This window comes from Argentina silus (assembly GCF_951799395.1).
Source record: "Argentina silus genome assembly, chromosome: 5".
Lineage (NCBI taxonomy): Eukaryota > Metazoa > Chordata > Actinopteri > Argentiniformes > Argentinidae > Argentina > Argentina silus.
The window spans coordinates 7,446,227-7,470,213 of NC_139659.1; the positions used below are offsets into that span (position 1 = coordinate 7,446,227).

The 23,987-nt window shown below is 42.2% G+C and overlaps 2 protein-coding genes across 3 annotated transcripts; both read right to left on the reverse strand.

Moving 5' to 3' along the window:
• Window positions 1–4,282: 4,282 nt before the first annotated feature.
• On the reverse strand, window positions 4,283–11,321 carry wdr41 (WD repeat domain 41). The gene is made up of 14 exons (XM_083670832.1): window positions 11,154–11,321; window positions 10,863–10,929; window positions 10,502–10,617; window positions 9,303–9,351; window positions 8,921–9,049; window positions 8,706–8,768; window positions 8,047–8,158; window positions 7,763–7,825; window positions 7,473–7,577; window positions 6,924–7,108; window positions 6,665–6,786; window positions 6,474–6,559; window positions 5,099–5,232; window positions 4,283–4,989 (listed from the first exon to the last, which is right to left on the reverse strand). Exons 2-14 carry the CDS (start codon window positions 10,908–10,910, stop codon window positions 4,849–4,851), a joined length of 1,353 nt encoding a protein of 450 aa, XP_083526958.1. The 5' UTR covers window positions 10,911–10,929; window positions 11,154–11,321; the 3' UTR covers window positions 4,283–4,848.
• Window positions 11,322–18,339: 7,018 nt separating this feature from the next.
• On the reverse strand, window positions 18,340–22,332 carry otpa (orthopedia homeobox a; the record flags this gene model as incomplete). 2 transcript variants are annotated; one of them, XM_083670715.1, is made up of 3 exons in its annotated part: window positions 18,340–18,849; window positions 21,349–21,743; window positions 22,296–22,332. In XM_083670715.1, the coding sequence occupies 3 exons, from the start codon at window positions 22,330–22,332 to the stop codon at window positions 18,340–18,342; spliced, it is 942 nt and encodes a 313-aa protein (XP_083526841.1). The 2 variants fall into 2 exon arrangements, with proteins under 2 accessions (XP_083526841.1, XP_083526840.1); XM_083670714.1 differs by having other exon boundaries at window positions 22,257–22,332.
• Window positions 22,333–23,987: the final 1,655 nt, after the last annotated feature.

A 23,987-nucleotide genomic window follows, 5' to 3' on the forward strand; every position in this document is an offset into this window, starting at 1 on the left:
AGACAAGAGCCTGGTTATGAGGGAGCTTTGATTTTCTGATGGTTTCGGTGTGGATGTTGAATGCGTCATCTACCTTACTGATAGGCTGGAGAGAATGTCACTCATGCTCCTTTTAAGTTCTACTTCCCCATCTCTCTGGATTTGGTCCAAGGCCAAAGTGTTCCTTCAGTCAGTATTTTAGGACCAGTACGAACCGATTATGCTGAACATTGTGAAGGCTTAACAGTATTAACAACATCGGGGAAAATAGAGCACTTTTTTTGCAGATGAACTTCTAAGCATAAAATCACATAAGAGTTGGGGGGTTTTTTTGTATTGAGTTTTAGTGTCTACTTGCAGTATTAATGTCCTTTCTTACATTAATAACATATAATGTACCATAAAGTTATATTGAGGTGTAACTCTACATCCGTACGTACAGTATGAGGCACTGTAGCGCACAAGTACTGTAGATGCTATTCCCAATTATAAACATGTGTGTTTCAAATGAGTCTTGGCACGCACAGAATACTGTACCAAAGTTGAGGGACTGTGTGGTGTAGAGAAGAAGCCTAACTCCTATTGGTGCTTTAGGTTGACTGTGACTGTGACACTCACATACTGTAAGGTGAACCTCAGGGGCCCAAAGGCTCTACGGTGTCCTGTAAGGTTAGAAGTATTCCTCATGAGATCCAGCAGCACTCATCAGGAGCCAAATGTTCAGAAGCCTGAAGTTTCATGTTTGCAGAGATTAATGTTTGGCACGTCGTAGTTGACCATGTTACCGTCCCACAACTCATTTCATTTCACATTGATTTCAAACATTCCATCTGTTATCTGGTGCGCAGTGCACTGCTCCTTTTGGCCCTTCTCTCTCTCCGTCCGTGTTGCTGGGCCATTGTGAAGTAGCATGCTCGTGTGGTGTCTGCAGACAGCCAGCTCACAGCAGGCTGATGAAACGAGGATGTGTGAGACGGCATGAAAGCCTTGTTTAGATCCACCATGGGAAAAGACAGGGAGAGACCAGAGACCAGCTCTCTGCAGCTCCCAGCCTCTCATGGTTTCTGAGAGGCCCAGAGTTTTACATTTTACTGAACACTCTCTAGCTATTAGAGTTCTGCTTTTTCCCAATTGCACAAGCTGTAGGCCTGTGTCTATTGTCTGTCTCCCCCATGGGTTCAATTAAACTCAGACTCAGTTTGTCTAGTGCTTCACCATTACATGGTTCTCATTTCATTCCCTGGTGGGGAAAATCTGGTAGCACTTTGCTTTTCAATTATTTAGACTGCAAAGAAATGATTAGGGTAAGCTCGACATGATCACATTCACGTGTCATTCACTCCCTCTAGTGGGTGAATTTGTGAATTGCAGGCAAATCTGATACACAGTGCAGCAATAACAGGACTGGCAGCGAGAGGTGTGCTGGTGGATGGATGGTGCGGTGGGGTAAGTCCAGAGACAAACTTGTGATTATCTCACTGTGCCTTTCTGGTGGTTAACTTTGTAGTGGAGAAAGAGGCAGAAGCTGTTTCAGTTTTACCCCTCTCTCACGAATGTGACCACAAACAGCGTCGCCTGTCTATGAGTCTTTGAGTCAAGCATTGTTGCAATGTATGACTCCTCAGAGCACTTTTAAGCAAGTCTTACCATACAATGGTAAAACTGACCTCCAACATCATTGTTGGTTGTAATAGCACACAAATATACAATTGTTTTTGCTCTTGTTTAACTAGAAACAAAGGAAGGTCCAGTTGATATTAATGTCATGCTGTTCACACCATTATATTTATGTTGTTAATTGTAGGCTAGAAAACTGTTGAGTTGAAAATAATAGTAATGCTAATATGCTCTTTCAAGGTCTATGGTTATAGAAGTGTTATATACCCATTCTATGACCTCTTTATAGTGATGTCTCACTCTGTTTGCATGATTTCACATCATGCATTCCAACATTTAGGCTACTCCCGACACTACTTCTGTTCACATTTGATAAAGAGTAAGTTAGAGCAACACATCTTGATAAGGTGTGTGTGTGTGTGTGTGTGTGTGTGTGTGTGTGTGTGTGTGTGTGTGTGTGTGTGTGTGTGTGTGTGTGTGTGTGTGTGTGTGTGTGTGTGTGTGTAGAACTATACCAAGACACAAAGCTGATACAGTATTTAACCAAAGGCACAGTGAGCTTCTTTAAGGTGCCTTACCTTGCTTCCCTCCTCTGAAACAGAGTTCATTTGGGTTCCATTGGTTAGTTTGGGTTCGCGAGCAGCTGAACAAAGCCACTAGACCAAGCCATAGAATAAATAACCTTGGAACTATAACTTGGAAGTTATATTTAGGTACAGTTTGTTCAATCTGTAATGTAGAGTTTGTAAGACGTGTTTGTTCTTGGAGAATCAGGGTGTTAATGAATCAGTACTAATGCTCCTGCTTTGACTGTACAAACTGATATTCTCAGTCTTGTTCTCTACAGGGGGTTGTTATTATGGAGATGACAGTGTGTGTGTGTGTGTCTGTGTTTGTGTGTGTGTGTGTGTGTGTGTGTGTGTGTGTGTGTGTGTGTGTGTGTGTGTGTGTGTGTGTGTGTGTGTGCACGTGTGTGCACGTGTGCGTGTGCGTGTGTGTGTGTTTCAGGGTTGGGGTCAATTCCATGCCAGTTTAGGAGATTATTTAATTTCGGCTCAAGAATGGAAATGTAATTTTTTTGTCTTATGAAAATCTTTTTTTTTACTTTACTGTGTGACATTATCAGAAATGCCTTAACCTCTTCCCATGACTCACTCTGTATTTGCTACTTTCACCAACACTGTAGACTACCTACTGTACTCCTGTACCTACTGCTACAACCAACTCTCTGGATCCATTTTCTATGACGGAAGTAGTTGCTGGGTTGTCAATTATCTATTTCTTTTTTTGAGGGATGCATATTTGATCACTCTAAATTGTTGCTCATGTACATGCACACTCACTGAGCACTTTATGAGGAACACTATACTAATACTGGGTAGGGCCTCCCTTTGCTCTCAAAACAGCCTCAATTCTTCGTGGCATTGATTCCACAAGATGTTGGAAACATTCCTTTGAGATTCTGGTCCATGATGACATGATTGCATCACACAATTCCTGATTTTTAAGGTGCACTTTCAAGCTGTGAATCTCCCGTTCTACCACATCCCAAAGGTGTTCTATTGGATTCAGATCCGGTGACTGGGAAGGCCACTGAAGAACACTGAACTCATTGTCATGTTTATGAAACCAGTTTGAGAGACGACTTTTGCTTTGTGACATGGTGCATTATCATGCTGGAAGTAGCCATTAGAAGATGGGTAAATTGTGGCCTTGAAGGGATGCACATGGTCAGCAACAATACTCAAATAGGCTGTGGCATTCAAGCGATGATTGATTGGTATTAACAGGCCCAAAGTGTGCCAAGAAAACATTCCCCACCCCATTACACCACCTCCACCATGAGACGGTGTACAGGTGTTCCTAGTAAAGTGCTCGGTGAGTGTGTGTATTCACCACATGTCCTCTTTGTTCAGGGGCTTGAAATGGAGAGTGACCTTCTGAATGTTGCATATCATTCTTTAATTATTTTCTATTTTGTAAAGTATAGATAGACACATTGAATTGTAAAGTAAGATGATTTGAGAGGTGTTTGTTCATCAAGATAATTCTACAGCCTCAGTTCAATAGACAATAGATTTACACATCACACGCACGTCCCTCATCAGCCTTTTCTTTTCATCTGCCTTTCAGATGACATCACACCTGTTGTTCTTTCCCTCCAAATAAGATGTGGTTTCTGCAGAGATGAGGGTGGGGCTTGGCTTGTACTGTGATGTAACGTTATGAACAGGTTCTAGCACTCTGGGGAGGTTTCTCTCCCTCTCATTCGACTGACATCAGTGGGTAAGGAGAACGTGCCAATTCTAGTACTTACTTTGTATAATTTTTAAGCAGAACAACCAATAGAGATTCGCAAGCATTAATGTATATAAGCTCTATTTTTAAAAGAATCTTCATTAACATCGGCCAATAAAGGCAATCGTTAAGTACATTAGAAATGTTTATGTATTTTTTGAGGGATTTTATTGTTTGACGCTTTAGTTGTGTAAAAAGCTTGTGCAACAAAGCCATACTGGGTCAAACTCGGGATCCACTGTGGTTTTGTTTGAAATGTCAGCACTCGTCTTCTCTGGTTTCTGTTAGATGTCTTATTTCATTGTTCTCTTTGTCAATACTTCTTTTCAAATGTATTTGTGCGAGACAATTAAATAATCTTTCAATACTGTGTTTGTTAAATGAATAGTTCTTTAATTAGTGACATTCATTTCAGGCTTTAAAAGAACAAGCGATTAAATATGGACAAGATTTAAAACATGAAAATAACCATAGATTCATTTAGCAAATACATTTGTAAACATAAGTTAGTGCATCAGTTAGAACCCATAAAACACAGAATCTCACTACAAACAGTACAAACAAACACATGTACAAAACAAACAAACACACGTCTGTCTATGTCTCTGATCAAATAGGCACATGCAGTATACACTACCGTATGGATCCTTCTCTCACTCTTAAGACATGTTCCTATAGCCAGAGTGCCAGTTTGTTTCTGCTTTGGCAACAATGCAGCATTGATTAAATGCAAACACAGTCTGGTACCCACAGAGCATATATATATTTATATATATTTAAAAAAAAACATTATTCCACAAAAACAATATAAGAACACTTTCGGAGAATCCATGAATTCTATCCACTTTTAAAAAAAATAAAAAATAAACATAAAACCTCAAGTAAAAAGCTTTGTGTAAAATCATGATAAATAAAGAATTGTGACGGATATGCGTCTAGGTGGGGGTGGGGTTGTCAGAGCCCCCCGTTTTCCTCCAGTTTCTGGAACAGTGCGAGGCTGCGAAGGTGGGACTGTCTCTCTCCATTCTTCCACACAATCAGGAGGTGGTCTGTGGAGCATGTCACCAAACCCTTCTCCCCAAAGCTCAAAAACATCTGAAGTACCAAACACATAAGGGTGATGTACTTATATCAAGGGACAACATCAGCATTTTGTAATCAAAATCAAGACAGAATAATCACTACATCATGTGTGACATCATACCTGAACAGCCCCCGAGTGTCCAATCAAATCCCCTGTCAGCTCAAGCGCTCTGAGACTGGGAAGTTCTACAAGCTTCTTCACTGCTGGGCCCGGCTGCTTACTAGACCTCCCAAACGACCACATCCCAAAGAACCCTGGGAAGATGGTGGGAGGGAAAGAGACAAGGAAGCAAGAATGAGTTACATTCATTACAGAAATGAAATGACGAAATGGCACCAATGATACACCAAAGCACACTAACTTTTTCCATGGCTTAATAAACGTTCATGCTTATTGTTAAGACTGGGTATCATTTTGTTTGTTCATATGCTCCTATCTCTGTCATGCTGCTGAGACATTTCAAATCGACCTGGCAGCCGGCAGGACTGGCACGAGGCAATCAACTATGACATCATCACAGTGAGACGTCAAATGCGGGACTGTTATAAGCAGCACATGTGAGAAAAATTCCACAACCCCACCAACATAGACGTGACCAAAACCGCCTTCCTTGAGGCCTTGTCACATTTATGAATATGAAAACATTTATCTTACGGATGATAAAAAGGCAATACAGATTCAAAGGGGCCAAAATAATATTTTCCCCTTCAATATAAATCATAGTGGAAGTACAAAAAGAAAAGCTCAGCTCAGGAAATGGTGATTTGGCTGATGGTTTGAGTGTTCAAACCGGGTAGTGTGGAGTGAGGAGCAGTGTTTGACTGATGGGAGGACTTTTGGACTGTGGCGTCACACTGACATGCCAGCTCTGGGCCCTGGTGAAGTGATGGATGAACAGAGAGGGAGGACTAGAGCCCAGATTGGATACAAAGACAGGGAGACAGAGACACAAAAAGAGAGAAAATGAGAGAGAGAGAGAGAGGGGGGGGGGGGGGGGGTGTAGTGACAGAGAAAGAAAACGAAGGACAGAAGAAAAAAAAAAAAAAAAAAGAGAGGGAGAAAACCAGAGCAAGCAGACAGAGAGAGCGCGAGAGAGAAAGAAAAACGAGAGAGCAAGTTCTACTTCAAAGTGAGGGGGCATCTGTGTAGCATAAGAATTAAAGCCAGTGACATGTTCTTTCCAGCCAAGATCCCCTCCTCATCACACCACTAAACACACACACACACACACACACACACACACACACACACAATTGGTAAATGGGACATAAAAGGCAAAGTGCATGCAATTTCCCCCCACACAGTATTTGAAGTTCAGAAACTTAGAAGTTTCAGAGACTTCAGAGACTTTTCCACTGAGTATTACAGTGGAACCAAATCTCCAGTTCTTCCTATACCATTGGAGCGGAGGGGGTTAGTTTGTGGTACAACTAACAAATCATTGTTCCTCTGTGCAGGCACTGTCTGAATGTGTCCTTTGCATGTTGTGTCTCACCTGCGGAGGCAGGCTCTGCAGACAAGAGGAGGTCCTGCATCTCCCACATCCTGACACTGCCGTCCTCTGAACACGACATCAGTCCCCTACGGGAGAAACACACATGAAAACACATTCTCACTGAAGGGTCGTAGGAACGTTTTTTTAGAATGATCGCAGTGAAAAGCAGGAACAGGAGGAGGTTGAGTTACCCTTCAGGCAGCAGCATGGTGTGAAGCACGTTGGAGTCGTGGGCTGTCTTCTTGTAGGCCACAACAGTCTTAGTCAGAATGCTGTACACGTACAGACCACTCCCCACGGCAGCCACAACGAGCTGAGGTACAGAGAGCATCAAACACTATGTTAGAAATAACACCACTACTAACAACACCGCATCAAACCCTGAGAAACACCCATCTATGTTCCTGTTTGAATGTATGAATCCATCCATCCATCCATCCATCTCCCCACCTGTCCATCCGAGGTCAGATGCTGGATGGACATCTCGCTGGGTTTGGGAGCGGTCAATCGGATCTCGGCCTGGACATCAGCCTGAGACTCCTCCCATAAGATGTGCTCGTAGGCCTGGATCGTCCAATCAATCGAGTCCCACATGATCAGCTCACCCACATGGGAGCCACTGGCAAACAGGCCGTCTGTATAACCAAACACCCAATCAGGTCTCTCACCACATATACTGGAGGGGCTGTAGACTGTGACATTTGCACATCGCCAACTATTCTAACATATGTTATTCCTACAACAAAGATAAGTGTTTGGAGCCTGTGTAAGGGCCGTACATGACACATCTTCAATCTAGCAGTCACAGAAATGTTCAGTTGTGTTTCAGAGATTCATGAGAGAACTCCCGGTTGAACACGAAAGCTCAAGACTCACATTGTTCACGTTTGTGGTCCTTAAGCAGACGCTTTTATCCGCATCGACTTACAATAAGTACATTTGTCTCCAGTAAGTGAATCAACTGTACATCACGGTCATGGTAAATACTGATCCACTCACCATTGACGTTGATCAGAGCTCGGATGCTGTCCTGGTGGTCCGACAGGCGGCGGATCTCTGCCACTGATAATGTACATCCGGTGGAGACAGTGAGCCTGTAGATCACTGCAGAGAGAGACACACTGATGGGATGAGCCTAGTCTTTCTTTGAATGGATTGTCCATGTTAGCTGTAAGTTTCATGTGATTTTACATGTACATTGGATGCCATCTCGTTTTACATTTGACCAACCTACTGTTTGTACAAAGATGGTCAAGTTTGAGCTTGGACTGTCAAGATGACTTACTCACCTAGCTCTTTGTCCATAACAGCTGCTATACAGTTCTTAGGCAATTCAACCATGGCAGTGATACCTGCAGAGTAGGAAAACACAAAACTAACATTAATTCAATTCTTTCAAAGATTTTGCTCCCGTTTTGTACCTGCTGCCCAGATCTGTGTGTGTGTGTGTGTGTGTGTGTGTGTGTGTGTGTGTGTGTGTGTGTGTGTGTGTGTGTGTGTTAGGTGTTAGTGTAGCTGGTTTTAGTGCCACGTGTGAATAGTTCTTTATGAAAGTTATCATTATCAAGACGACCTGTGTCGCTGTGGTGCTGGCTCTGACACTGCAGCTGAAAGTCTCTGTTCCACACACACAGCTCATTTCCCCCTGAGACCCACACACACAGGCGCTCCAGCACCAGCAAACACTGAAAGAGAGAGAAATATGAGCGTACACACACACACACACACACACACACACACACACACACACACACAGGAAGCTAAAATAATACAATCAAATTAGCCTATGGATAGTGCAATTAGCCTTCCTTCAATAGCAGGGGGAGGCAATTACCATCTTCCTGTTGTATATAAATGGCAGTGACCTTTTATATCATACAATGTAATTAATATCTGAGTTTTCCTACATGAAATAACACACAATCCAAATTTCTGATTTTAATTACCGTTTTAGATTGATTAAATGAAAATGTACCCAAACCTGATACCACTGAATTGTCTATAAATATATGGATACTGCATAATCTAAATGGGAGAGAGCCGTATAACAAAGTAATCACCCACATTAAATATAACCTTGTTATCAGGTCCTCCTACATAAGGCCAGACTGAAGCTGCAGGGCTACAACCCTACAACCCTACCCAGTGCTGACTGCATATCTAATAACACTACTACACATGTCTACTAGCTGTAGTATTTGGCATGATTTGTACTGATCTGACAGGTGTTACCTTCACAGAGGACTGGAGGTCTGAGATGGTCTGAACCCTGTTCCCCGTGTCTGGGTCCCACAGCTGTAGAACACTCAGGAATACCAAACCAAACCAACACATATTACATTCACTCAAACAAATGGACCAGACTTGTGTCAGCAGTGTGTGTGTGTGTGTGTGTGTGTGTGTGTGTGTGTGTTTGGGGGGGGGGGGGGGGGGGGGGGTGAGGATACACTGAGGGTGCGGTCGGAGGAGGCGGTGATGAGGGAGGTGTGTGTTCTCTCTCTGCTGGTGCAGGTGTAAGCTGTCATGGCTGTGATCTGCTGGGAGTGGCCCCTCAGCTCCAGCAGCCTCTCTCCTGTCTGACAACACAGACAGCCAGACAGACAGGCAGACAGACCGACAGAGAAGAGTCAGACAGGGCACCATATCATACATAACATCACTTAGAGACACACAGAGACAAAGACAAAACCAAATGCTCACAAGATACAACACTGCCACCTATTGGTACTACTGTTATCAAGTATTGTCATATTATGCACTTTGCTTGCACTATGATACACAGGCTATTCTAAATCTGACAAAGCTCTTCATGAGAAGGCCAAGATTCACCTCAACGTTCCACACCAACACAAGACCATCATCTCCTGCGGAGGCAAACCTGGCAAAACATAGAGGGGAAGAGATGTGTTATTCCTTATGCAAGAGCTACTATCTTTATTCCATAGTCCACCTAATTTACATTGTGCAATTCCACAGTAGTAAAATATAATGTAATTAATAAATACCTAATACACACTAAAAGCTCACAGCAATCAGGTTATGTGAAACTAAAATAGCAGCAAAGGCATATGCTATATGCGTGGTTTTGTGGTAGGCTAAACCTATCATTGGGTAAATGTAGTCAGACGATGTCTATCTGTGTGCAACAGCATTTTCACCATGTCCATCCCTTCCCGGGGATCCTAAAAACACCTGTCATGAGGCTTAGCACCTTCACTTGCCCTCTGACCCCTCACCACCTATACTGCATGCTCCCAAAATCAACCTACAAGATGAGAGGATAAAAAGAAGAAAGGAACTGTCCTCCCAGCAAAGCTGAAAAAGGATACATTTTCGGACTTCAAAAGCAATCTGGAAAGAATTTTCCGGCCTTTGCCCTCGGCTGTGGCCCTGTCTGCAGAGAAGCCGATGCCCTGAGGAGGGGGTTATTACTGGGGGAGACGAGGCGTGAAGCCTGCTAACGCCATGAACCACAGCAGCTCGCAGACACTGGGCTCAGATCAGCTAGAAAGCACAATCAAACCACTTATGCAGACCCACTGTACCATACTAGCAAGCAGCATGCTTCCACAAAGCAATGCATTAACTGTGATAGCTGGTAACTACATAGTCAGTGGTCGGTGGAGTTGAGGGAGCAGGTGCAGTTTGTGTGTGTGTGTGTGTGTGTGTGTGTGTGTGTGTGTTTTAGGGGGACAGTAATAGAAGGGGTAGGTTTATAGTGTAGATATGGTGTAGTGTAAGGGGCGGGGGGGGGGCACGCACGCGCACGCACACGCACACACACGCACACGCACACGCACACACACACACACACACACACACACACACACACACACACACACACACACACACACACACACAATCCAGTAGTGGTGATGATCAAGCTCTTGTCACGCTCTGTAAGTTTGCTTTTGGAAAGGATCTCCTGTCAATCACAGGGAGGCCAGCGGAGGGTAGATAGCAGAAAGACTGAGAGAGAGAAAAGAGAGAGGGAGAGAAAAAGACAGAAGAGGAGGAGGACTGCTTACCTGAAGTCATCAATCTGCACCAGAAATCGAACAATGTCAAAATGTCCTTTCAGCACCTGCAGCTCAGTGAACCAGTTTTTGGGCTGTTCCTCCCCAATGAACAGCACAGGGCTTTTCTGCAAACATAAGAGGGAAAGGGTAAGAAGCAGACAGTGGTTCAAAAGCACTTCTCTGAATTAAATCATATTGACAATCATAATCACAACAAATGCAGGACAGGCTGTTTATCAAGATTTAAAATATATCCTAGAGAAACAAATGACGTACACTGACCAGCACAATACTGGCTATTGCTTAGAGATGCTTGTCTAACATTGTGTAATTTTAGTAGTAAGCAAATCCAACGACACACACTGCCTACCTCGACAGCTCCCTGTGCTTCCCGACCACCGAGTATCCACCGCAGCATTATGTCGGAGAGTATGATTCTGAGAGAGGAATGGCAAATCAGTTGCAAGCAACATGAATTGACACAATGTGGGACAAGCGATAGTTGTACCCTATGCCCATGATACACTGACAAACAGCTGACACATACAACTTCATGGATGTAAACAAATACTTGATTATAATGTATACAATCTATCTATAGCTATATTATGGTTACTTAGCAGCTGCTAGCTAGCAAGTGAATCATACATTCTCGCCTTACCAATCATTCGGCGAGAAACGATTGCACGGACAGCTTGAGAAAGAGGTTAATAATAGCTTTATCAGGGGTGTAATGCCTCGTTGTTGTTTACCAGACTAATGTGACAATTCAGACTTATCTAGGTGGCCAGCTTTGGATTGTGAAATGTGAGGAACACCCAAGACGCTTTGGAGATACTAAAACCACAACAAATCATTCATGTGACTACGGAAGCTTTGGGTGGACAAATATATGTTAACGTACACTGCGGAAAAACAAAACTGATTTCCTTGGACCTTCTGTGCATATTTTCAGCAAGTTGCAAATCTTTAGGAATTAAGAGAATATTGAAGAATACATTCCCACTATTGTTAGACATGCATCCCAAACCATTTTCCATTGGACCCGGGAAGGGAAACAATGCAATCAATGCAATAATGCAATCAATCAATGTTATCAACAGTTTTTCTCTGGGTGTTTCCCAAAGCAAAAAAAAGTAAAATAATAGTCATTCCTGGTTAATTATACTTTATCTTCGTATAATGTAACACAACACAACAGTAGGCCGACATTGCAGAGCTATAATGTTTCTTACATTGTAATTTACTCATGACAACTAGATGGCAGTGTACAACAACTTTAGGTCATAGAACAACAGGCTGTGGAAACTGAGTAAAATCCAGTCTTCTGGGAGTTACAGCTGAACCAACATGTTTTCCTTTGTATTCATTCAGTCATTGTCTGGTCAGCTATACCTGGTTTAAAATATAACTAAAGCACAGACTAGGATTATTTCTATTGAAATTAATGTAATTTGTAAATTGGCCATTGAATCAGAACCATCCCTTCAAATCAGCATTCTGAAAATATACATTGATATGTAATCTTTTCTGACATATTCCCTCTCTCTCTCTCTCTCTCTCTCTCTCTCTCTCTCTCTCTCTCTCTCTTGAGCAGTAGGCTCAATAGAGAGTGATGCAGTGTTTGTGCCTCTGGTAAGTATTTGCACGTTACCATAACATGACAACCACTGACCCCAGACTCTCCTATAACCCACTTACTCCCTGCTAGCACCCCTCTACCTCCCACTTCTCTCCGGTTGCACTTGCTCCTCTTCCTCCTTCTCTTCCTTCCTCTTCACTCTTCCTGTGTCTCACACTTCCTGTCTGCTCCTGCTCCTCTGCCCCCCTCTGCTCTACCACCCCTCTCTCCCCTTGGCCTCCCAGGCTGCCTATCTGGTTGCTCCTGCTCCTCCTCGTCTGCTCCTCTCTCTCTCCCTGATCCCCCCCCCCCTCTCTCTCTCTGATCCTCTCTCTCTCTCTCTCTCTCTCTCTCTCTCTCTCTCTCTCTCTCTCTCTCTTTCTCCTTGGCAGTGGCTGCTCCTGCTACTGCTCTCCAGATTGAGACGACACGCGGCGGAGGGCCTGTGACCTTCATGGTGGCTCAGATCCGCGGCTGGCACTGATTTCTGATTTAGTGTCGATCCGCCGCGCTTGTCAGGGGCTGCGAGGTGCTTTCCATGCGGTAATAGAAAAGCTCAAGGGCAGCTGGAGAAGGGAGGAGGGAGAGGGATCGGTGGTGGTGGAGTGAGAGGGTTGAGGGGTGGGTGGGGATGGAGGGGAGGGGAGGGAAGGGGAGGGGAGGGGAGGGGAGGGGAGGGGAGGGGAGGGGAGGGGAGTGTGGATGAGGCTTGGATGTGTAACTATCTGTCGGCTATCTGAGCTGAGTTGGTCAGATGTACAGAGCAGGTTTTAGAGGGAGGGATGGTGAGGGGGAAGGAGGGTGTTTGTTGAAGGTAATGCTTAGAATCCACCCAAAAGAGATGTGGCCAGAGGAAGAAAGGGAAAGATGGAAAAGATGAGGGACAGAGGGAAAACAAGGATGATGAGAAAGAGACAAGAGACCCTATGAAACATGATGAAAGGAGATAGCAAAAAAACGATATATTATACTTTATTGTCTGCTTGCATAGAAACTTGCTTTGCATCGACAAACTTATACACGTAAGAAGAGGAGGGGGGAGAAGAAGACACCAGGAAACTAAGAGGAGAAAAAGGAGGAGGAGGAGGTTCAGGAGAGCAGGAGCCAGGGTCCAGAGACAAGGTGTCAAACATGACCAATGGAAGGAATCAGCAGGGGGGAGAACCCATGATACGAGAGCAACCAAACACTAACACTACTAACCACTAACAGAGGAGAGAGCAGAACAAAAGTGTGCCTCCTCCTCCCATCCCCTCCCCTCCCATCTCATTCCATCCACCCTGAAAGGAAAACAAATGGTTATGATGATGGAAAAGGAATTAAGCTGTAATTTAACAGAGAGCTGGCTACAGCATTCGATAAGAGGCACTCCCACACTGCGACTGCAGGGCCTTGTAGAGGAGAGAGGCTCATTCCTGACCAACACATCTCACTGTCCCTCCTGATCAGATAGTCACTGTGTCCTGCTTTATCTACTCAAGCTACTGCCTCCATACTGATCCCCACCATGCAGAGCTGCTTCTGAGCTCCCAATTGGATCTCATGATTGATATGAGGACTTCTCCGTTCTTTGTTTTTATTATGTATTACACAGTATTTATTCTTTATCATCCATATTCAGTCATTATTCAGAAATTGTCAATTGACCAAACGTTTTTTTGTTTTATTTATCTGTAACCCCTAATTGCATTACAGACATTTTGTATATATATGTTTTTTTTATTCAGCTCATAAATATCTTGTTGCTGTCACTTAATAACAGGTAGAATGTTGATTGTGATAAAACAAGCTAGATTCCAAATGAATGGCCATACAGGTGTAATGTAATAGCACTGTAATAACAAAGTTATATTCATACTGCTCAATAATATATATATCGGTAATGCTGGTATACAGTTAAATTGTGTGGTTATGAGTGGGTATGAGTGTGTTGATCTCTTTTACAGAGAGTGTGTGAGTCACTGGCTTATGATGCTATGTGCTCTGAGTCAGAAGATAAGAGCAGACTAGAGTACATGCATTACCACATTCAGCCCTCTGTCATTTTGATTTGTCACATGAGCATGACTGTAATTGCTGTGTACCCATCATCATAGGTTAATTATCCAACCCTGACCTATCACACATAGATACAGATACAGGCAAATGCACATGACACCAAACACACACACACACACACACACACACACACACACACACACACACTCTCTCACACACACACACACACACACACACACACACACACACACACACACACACACATATATATATATACATACAAACTGTTCTTGTTTGGAATATAGCAGTGTTTTGTGGGTGTTGTATTGTGTTTGTGTGTGTCTCTCTCTCTCTCTCTTTCTCTCTCTCTCCATCTCTCTGTCTTTATGTGACCCAATGCTTAATTCATTTTCTCTTATGGATAGATAATGGGCAAAAAATCTAATATCTTAATTTGCATGTAATATAATTAAGACATTTTCAAATGATGACGGATGGGGGGAGCTCTGGGATGTCAGTCAGTCTCGTCAGAATGGAGCATCAGTCAGTCTCTCCACTTAAACAGGAATGAATAAAACCTTCAAATAGAATTCTTCACCACCATCTGGAACAACAATCATTAAGCTACTCGTAGAATCTGTCTGTCAAATGAAATTATGGCTCTCCTCCTTAAATCCATGCTTTCCCATGCTCAGATGCATAAGGTGCAGTCATGTACTTACAAGGGCTGCTAACTCTGTCCTTGTAGAGTTCTAGAATAGAACTCTGACAATAACACTGCAATTTGGAAATTTCCAGCAAATATCAACCAATATCTTCATATCCCTGTGTTACTTTCATGACACGGTACCAGAAAACACCTTCCTTTCTCATTCCATGTAGTGGTAGTGATAATGATAGACATCAGCAGAAAGGCAGACTACACATACGGTATTGTGCAACACTGCAGTATGTATTGTAGCTGGTTGGACTGTTAGTGGTTTTACTGTCTATCTAGTTTCAGGGTTAGGCCACAAAGTGCTGTTATCAATGTTTCTGTTGGCTGTTTGGTGTTGGCATTGTTGCATTAACAATATAGAATGTGATTTGGTAGTGTGTTATTGTTTAAACAGTGTCTATAGTGGTTGTGGTGATGTCTGAAGACTGCCAATAGTTGTATTTACACCTGCAGTGACATTTCTTTGTTGAAAAGGTAAAGTAATGAGGGTGGAACAATTCAGTCTTCCAATCTATGCATAAACATGTATACTAATGCATAAACACACACTCACACAAGCATTCAAAAGCAGTCTCTCACCCTTCCTTACACTGAAGCACAAACACAAACACGGACACAGACGCACACACGCGCGTATGTTCGCACGCACGCACACACACATAAACACACACACACACACACACACACACACACACACACACACACACACACATACACACACACACACACATACACACAGCCTGGGAAAATTAATGAGCTCTCATTCATAATCCGGGACAGAGAGAGCCATATTCACCCTTGGATGGTTTATTGACTGATTTCATTTATTTGTGTGAAATAAATAGGAGGTAAACATTGGCACGCTCCCACATTTTCCGCGACACACTCACTGCACAGCATTCTGGGAGAAATGATCCCACCAATGGCGGGGTCACTGATTGGCTCCCTCGTCAGTGTGTGACAAATTACCCAATGAGAAATGGGTTACCCATTTCCACAAACTAATTAACCTGGGTGATAGTGAAACAAATTATTACATTTATGTAATATTATTTCGCATCTGTCGCCAGGACTACGAAAATCTTTATCTCCATGCTTCCCCTCCCCCCTAATGTGATGCTCTGTGAATATAAACATATCCAAACATTAATACACACACACACACACACACACACACACACACACACACACACACACACACACACACACACACATACATACACAGGTACTCATATTGCTGTTGTGGGACAGTTTTTAGTATATTCCTTTGTTTTTAGGTATCTTCCCATTTCAGTCTGTATGATGGTCTACCATAGTAGACCAACAATAGAAAATGTGTTGATACAGTATACTGTATTAGGATATTAGTATTGAGAAAAGGTCACAAGGAGAGAAAAAACACAAGGTGTTGGCATCATCTCTGATTAGATAACATAAACAGCACTGTACTCAACTAGGTTATAACCGCCTGGTTGATCAACTCTGTTCAACTGTCTCTAACAGAAAAACCTATATAAGGCAACCTTCTGATGATGATGATGATGATGATGATGATGATGATGATTTAGGTCAAGTTTGCAGTAGGTCTATACTGAACCAAATAATGAATGAACGCATTACCAATTCTTCTTTCATGTAGGGGACACCTCTGTAGCCCTCCTCCTCCCATCCTCCACAGCTCCAACCAGACTTACTGTATTAAGCGCATAAGGTCATATAGATCAGTGGCTCTAACCCTCAGCCCGGGACCCTATAACACCTACCCATCGCTGGGGAGGAGAGGAGAGTTTAATGGCTCACTCTCTAGTTTGATGTCATGACAGTGCTGCTGTGTAAATGATGCAGCTGTACACGAGTCAGTGCTTGTCGCCGTTTTGTTGGAGAGATTATCCTCATGGACGTGCGTTGATACAGACGAGATTGCTCCAAGTCTCGGTTTGATAGATGAATCCATGATATACATTGGCATGACAAAACAAAATATAGGCCTGTACAATCAACGTTAACCACGCGGTAGTATCCATCAAATCTAAGGTCAACCCGTCAACGGGACGGAAGAGGGGGACTCAAGCGCGGTTGCATTTGCTTGACATATTTCGATAGATTTTTTGTTTTCAAAGCTGCATGACATTACAGGTATTTCTGTCATATGAGTTGAACATCTATATAAACATCTTCTCTGACATGTTTTGATTGGGTGGTCCTAGCGGAAATTCCATCATTGCAATGGTGAAATGCGTAGGCTACCATGTTGGCGCTGAATATTGGGAGGAGACGCTGTAGGCGTCTGCTCGTTGTTAGATTGATTTATATATTTTTATCGTTGGTTTTCGTGCCGTGTGCTATGTCGCTGCAGTCAGCGCGCACATCTCTGGTTGGATTCATGTCCGTGCGTCCCTATGCCAGATTTGAAGGATATACAAAAAAAACTACAGCCTACAGGCTTTGTTTTACTTTCTCTGGAGGGGCCACGTTGAAGAAAAGGAAGTTCATTCGTGATGTGACATATTGAAAATGATTTTATTTGTTCATTTACAGTCAATTGATATAAACATGTCCATGAAACGAAATGGTTGGTTCAGTATAAGATCAAACATTTAAGAAATTCAAATTTGATAATAAGCACAGACAATAATTTAGAACATATCACAAACTGACCAAATGGGAACAAGTCAAGAATGCTTCCTCTACACAAAACATCCTATATAACAGATTATAGTAAAGTCGATTTTCTTGTCTTATTTATAGTATGTCCTTAAATTTGTCTTGGCCAGCACATGCAGTCAAGTTCGTTTCCATGTTGTCGTGATTCCTGTGAGACACTCTCACGTTTCTTCCTCTTTTCCGTTGATAAACTTTATGCTTTCACAAAAACGTCCAAATGTCTGAAATCTGCATGTGCACTGCGCATGCCTAGTGCCCATCATGGTCTCATGCTGTGCAGCAGGTATTGAAAACTAATTTTCAGCTTTTTTACGGGTTTCGACTCAACCATTGGTCTGTGGAAAACTGTCAGAAACTCACCGATAGTAAATATCAGCTGTAGCCTATTATGATACAGACGAGGGCCGTGAAACCAACGAGTTAAATAAACAATTAGCCTAGATAAAACATAATCTAAATTATAATAATAGTTGATAGATAAATTCATTAATAAATACATAAATAATGTAATAAATAATGTTATCGATACATGCGAATTATTAAATAATAAATAGCCTAGGCCCTGTGCTACATATTTGACCATAACATATCAATCAATAGCCTTAAACTGAACGTTTTCCGTTTAAATTGATTGGTTTCCGTTGTTTTGATTGCCAGAATTGGTGAATATGCATGTTGTTCTGCGTTTTTGCTTGCATGGGGACATTCACATCCTGGTTTGGGGTTTTCCATTGTAGGCCTATACTGTTGGGTTGGATGTGTCCAACAACAACAACAAAAAAAGAATAGAGACGATGAAGCTAAAGAAAAGCGCATAACGTGGCACTTTTCGGTCGGTTAGACCTACTAAGTGAAACTCATGGATACTGTGTGCTCCAGCGCTTTGCGTCGCAGCGAGGCGATGCTGGTCCCTCTCCAGACGTCACTGTCCGGGGAATTACAGAGCTGGGGCGAGCCGTTCACGTTGTTCGGACCAGAGAGGGAGGCTTGCACCATCCCGGGGAAAGTAGGCTGATAGAGGTGTGACTGAAGCCCAGAACCGTTCGAGGACATGTTGGATAGACCCATGGAGTTGGTAGGCGGCCCGCCGATGCTGCACTGGGACAGCGACTGCATCTGTTGACGGCCCATAGGGAGCTGGAGCTGGGAGACACCGGGCATCCCTGCCGCGGCCCAGCGGGTGTCGTTGGCGTGGAAAGAGCACAGGCTGTCGTTCATGGCTGCGGCAGCCGCGGCGGCAGAGGGGAACTGTTGTAAGCCGTGAGGGTGGGTCGGCAACAGAGTCCCCGGAGAACGGAAAACGTTTGTGGTCTTCTTGCGTTTCTTCCACTTGGCGCGTCGGTTCTGGAACCAAACCTGGCGGCAGAAGAAGAGAGCTATGTTAGGAACAGTGTCATCATACACACTGGGCTTCTGCTTTAGGCCTGCATATTCACATTTCTAGATATTTAGATAGGCCTTACTTAAATTTGGCCTGAAATTCGCTCAAATAATAATTGTGATGAATGTCATGATATGTCATGAGGCAAACAATTGTTGGAATTCCAATTCACATAGCTCTGGATGTAGCGTAATAAACAATAGAACGTTAGAACCCTTTCCCTTACAATGTGTGTCATTTTATTATTGAAAGAAAAATGTGCCTGCATTTTTTAGGCTCCCAACATTTAATTTGTGCATTTACTCTTTCAATGCTCATGAAATTGACATTAACACAACCTTTGCAAAACAACAATATGAAAGCCTATATTTTAAGGGGTTATTGATATGAGCAGTCTTCGGTTGTAAATGGCACTCGCAGTATTTATTCCGCAGGTCCTTGAGAGTTTATATATAGATCTCATAGTAACCAAGCGCCGATGATTAATGTGAAGATTTGGTTGAGAAACTGGGGCGTCGTATTAAGAGCCCCAATCTCACTCTCTCTCTCCCTCCCCGTGTAGCCATCCGTGAAATCCGGCCTCAAATGCATTACACTTCAAAGGAAAGAAAATGCAATTTCTCATTCCGTTTAAAAGACAGAGTATACTTTCAGCGCGTCCGCCATTAAGACGTGGAACCCTGACAGGCCCATTTCACAAGAGAACATCGCGCGCTGCGCCTCTCATTCGAAACATTGGACTTATTTTTTTTTACCCGGTGGCCAGTATTATCATTGGCGATGAGCTTTAACGGTCTTCATTTTGCTAATTCTTATTTTATGTTAATAACATATTGAAACAGAATTGAACCATGCAATAATGATGATTAGCATGGTTATTATTTCACATGTGAACGATTCATATAAATTTTTCATTTCTAGTTAATAAGCCCTCATCGCAATAAATACATCTGAAATTGGTTGATAATAATGGCATTTGGTTATATTGGTTGGTTATATTATAGGCTACTGAAATTGCTATTCATGCATAGGCCTATAGAACGATCATACATCAGATGTGGACCAAAAATAAATGCAATGTCGAGCTATTCTTGAATTAATCTCGTTCGCTATTTTGGCAAGCCATGGAATGCGACGGACAAAAAAGTCAGCATTACCATTGGTCAATTTATCTCCATGCTATGTCAACTATATCAATATATGAAAAATATTAATATGAAAGTAATTACAGTAGCCTAAGTAATAAAAAGCATTTAATTGTAGGGGGTATAATAAAGCTCGAATCATCATTTCCATTCCCATTACGCATGACAACGCACGAATAGGCCTGCACTCCTATTTGAAAATTAAACGAAACATTATTAGATTTTGAAGATCAAAGTTATGGCCTAATAAAATACCCCTTAGCCTACTATTTCATTTTGCTCAGTCACAGTTTTATTTCATGCACTGTCCTTCAGGACACATTTGTTTACAATGCGTTAAACCTATAATTCAGGCATGTAATAGTGAAATGTTTATTTTTAGCACAAAGTATAATATTTGACAATGTGACAACGTCTTGATGGTAATGCTCATGACATTGCAGTGGAAGTGCAAATTTTAAGGGTGCAAATATTGTTGTTGAGGCTATTTAATCTATTTTCAAATAACTATTTTTTTTCTAATTCTAATTCCATCAGGTAGTTTCTATAGCTCATCTGTTAATATTATTTTTCTTGTCCTCCGTTCAGAATTCTAAGTCTATGGTAAGCACAGTAACAAAGCCTTATTTTTCGCTTAATTTTCGAGTCACATAAAACTCTGTTTTTATGCGAATCGGCTGACAGCTTGCATTGCTTTCCATCTAAATTTTCAGCACCATGGAGAGCTCTCTATCGCAGTTTAGAAGATAAATGTGTTGTAATTTACTTTACGAACCGAAATATGACCAAAGAAAAGTATAGGCCTATGTGCTAGATATTAAGCCTACTGTTTAACACAATCAGACATGTGGTTGTGTCGAGAGTAAACAACAAGGCGTGGTTTCATTGCAGGATATGATTTAACTTCTAATTAAATTCGAGGTTTTGATTATGATACAATTCTTAATGGGTAAGAATATTATTTTCACTCAATATGATGCACATGCTAGGCTATTTCGACACTTTCGATACACATCTCAGACATTCGTAAGACTTGCTATGCCAATCGTGTATAGGCCTAAACTCTTTAGACAGTAGGCTACATGAGATATTTTCATTTCATTCTGAGTAGGCTAGTTTGAAAAACGTGGGCTTTATATTGCCCTTCTAGGCCGTGACTATTTAATTAATTTGTTTACCTTTTTTGTATTGTGTGACAGGGTGAAAGTATTAGGCTATACAGTAGCATTGTTTTGCGACCTACAGCTAAATTAACACATATGTTCTACCTTTATTAGAACATGTGTTATGTTTTGAGTTGTTCTTAATACACGCTAACACCAACTTTACCTGCACACGAGATTCCGTTAGACCGATCCGTAGGGCCAGTTCCTCTCGCATGAAGATGTCTGGGTAATGCGTTTTGGCGAAGCTGCGCTCCAGTTCGTTAAGTTGGGCCGGAGTGAACCGGGTCCGGTGCCGCTTCTGTTTCTGGCTTGGCTGACTGCTTGACTGGTTAGGATTATTCTGCTGCTGTTTCTCCTGCTCTTTAGTGTTGACCACTACACCGGAAGGGTTGGATCCACCATTGTTGATATCGTCTCCCGGGAGCATTGTCGCCCCTTCCACGTTATCGGAGACTGGAGCTAACTCGCCAGAGTGGCCTGGGTCAGGTCCCCCACCGCCGAGCCTACACTTCAGAGCCTCCCTGTGCCCCAGAAGCTCCGCCGCGGCATCCTTCATCCCTGGATAGACAGAGCATTGTGTGAGATTTTAAAGTACATATTACATTAACTTTCCCTGTATAATAAGAAAAAGGACAATGCATATATATCGAAGAACATAATTATATGTGGCTTTTGAAAGTGTCACAAAACTGTGGCAATAGTATATAGTTTGTCATGAATGCAGAGAGTTTATCAAACATTTGTCATTTTACAAACTGCTCTCTAAAACACTGAACATGCTTAAAATTCAACCACCGAGAACATTACATAGAAAATAAGCCAAAGAGTAAATGCATTTTACTAACAAGCACACAATAGCATACACACGATGTAATCTCCCCCTTTAAATGTACTTAATTCCATTCGATCACATCAATATCTTTGAAAACGGTTAAATCAAATTACGCAGTAATATAATAATAATAATTACTTTTTCAATGAATTAGCTCACTTAAATCATATTAAGACAAAACAAGAAACAAATTGTCAATTTTCTCTGGTTGATTTAGATTAGAAGTGCCTCCAGCTTACAGTAGAGTTGAAGACCGGAGTTTGGTGATGATAACTCACCGAGGCGAGCATCCAGGAGGTCGGCATGCGATAGCATTGCGCACCGCTCCAGGGCGAAATGCTATTCCAAAAAAATCTCTATGACTTTAACCTATTTAAAAAATATATATAGCCTAAATGAAAGCAAATTCGGTTTGTGGTTAAAAAGGAGGTTCCTTGCATTATAATGTCCTTTAGAGAAACGGGGAGGCGCTTAACAACTGAATGAACCCATGAGCTTCTTCAAACGAGGACCAATCAGAATTGAAGCCCGAGATTTGTCAGCCACCTCGAAACCCCCGCGAGCCAGCCACTCAAAATCTCCTATCCAGCCACATTCACGAGTTCATTTCTCCTCATTTCTGTAATTGGGTTTGATTTCAACTCCAAATTATGTCCAATAAAATCACCTGATTTAATATCTGTGAAAGCTTCGACCCATTTGAGAAACTCTTGATCACCGTAATATTTGTTTAATTGTGCGTGCTGTTTCTGCCTCTTTCTGCATAATATAGGCCTATTGGGCCCTAGCTTTGAACAACGTCCGATTTGTGCACATTAAGACCCTATGGCAAAAAACACTATTTTCATAAATAGTGAGATTGCATTTTACACTATACGCGTATAAAACCCTTGTTAAGAGGTCGTTTACACTTTGAGTCTATAAGTGGGTCAGGGGTTTACGTTTTCATAGCACGGCCTTTTCTCTTTTTTACCCTGCAATGACCGTGGATATTTTTAGTTACCCCATGACATTTTCAAACCCTTTAAAACGTGTCCAAGTACTGCATTTTTCAGTTGAAGTGAACCTCTTCTAATGTCCCTGATTTCCCAGTCAGCCAACAACAAAGTTTAGATTAGCGATATATTTCTAACCAGAGTAATTTTCAAGATCATTAGGCTTTTATGTAATTAGTGCCAAATCTATAAGCTTTTTATTACGATTATTAGAGCAAAATCAGTATAAATTAGTGGTGATTTACTACTGTTTAGGCTCGACTGTCACGCCAGGAGGGACTTATTGTAAATGATATGTGAGCAAATTAAGTGCATAATTTGGCGGAAAGTGGAAACTGAGTTGTGGTTGAACATGAGCTGTGACTGTTTCCCTTTGATAAAGGGAGACGGCGGATACCCCCACAAGGCGTGGAGTGTAAACTGTCGCACTAGAACAGATACACACGCACACATAATCATGCTTTAAACACTTTGAGCTGGCCAATTGCTTCCATGGTATTGATTTTTCATCCAATCTGCCCAAATTAAGGTTATTCATTTCATGTCAGACAAAGCAGGTAAACAGGTCTCTAATGTAGTCAGTAAATAAACCACCATTACACCAATTAGCACAAATGCTTCTTGTCACACACCAAGTTCCCAAAATATATAAGGACAACATAGCCAACAGACTCGAGACAGCTGTTGGAACCTTTTGTGAGAGCTAGTTCATTTGTTATGGAGTGAATGGTGCCTTTTTTAAAGTCGCACAAAGGACGCGTCCGAGCGTAAACTTGGGGCACTTTTGGGTCCTTTCTCAGTCTATCCCAGGTTCAATTGGTTCTGCTCATCTTTTATTTGTTGGCAATCTGGTGGCACGACCAACCGAAAACGCGAGAGAATCTGGGACACTCCAGGGTCAGTGGCAATCCCTCACGCGCTAGCCACGGTAACTTATTATGCTAGCGACTGAAAATGAGGAAAGAGGGAAGAGTG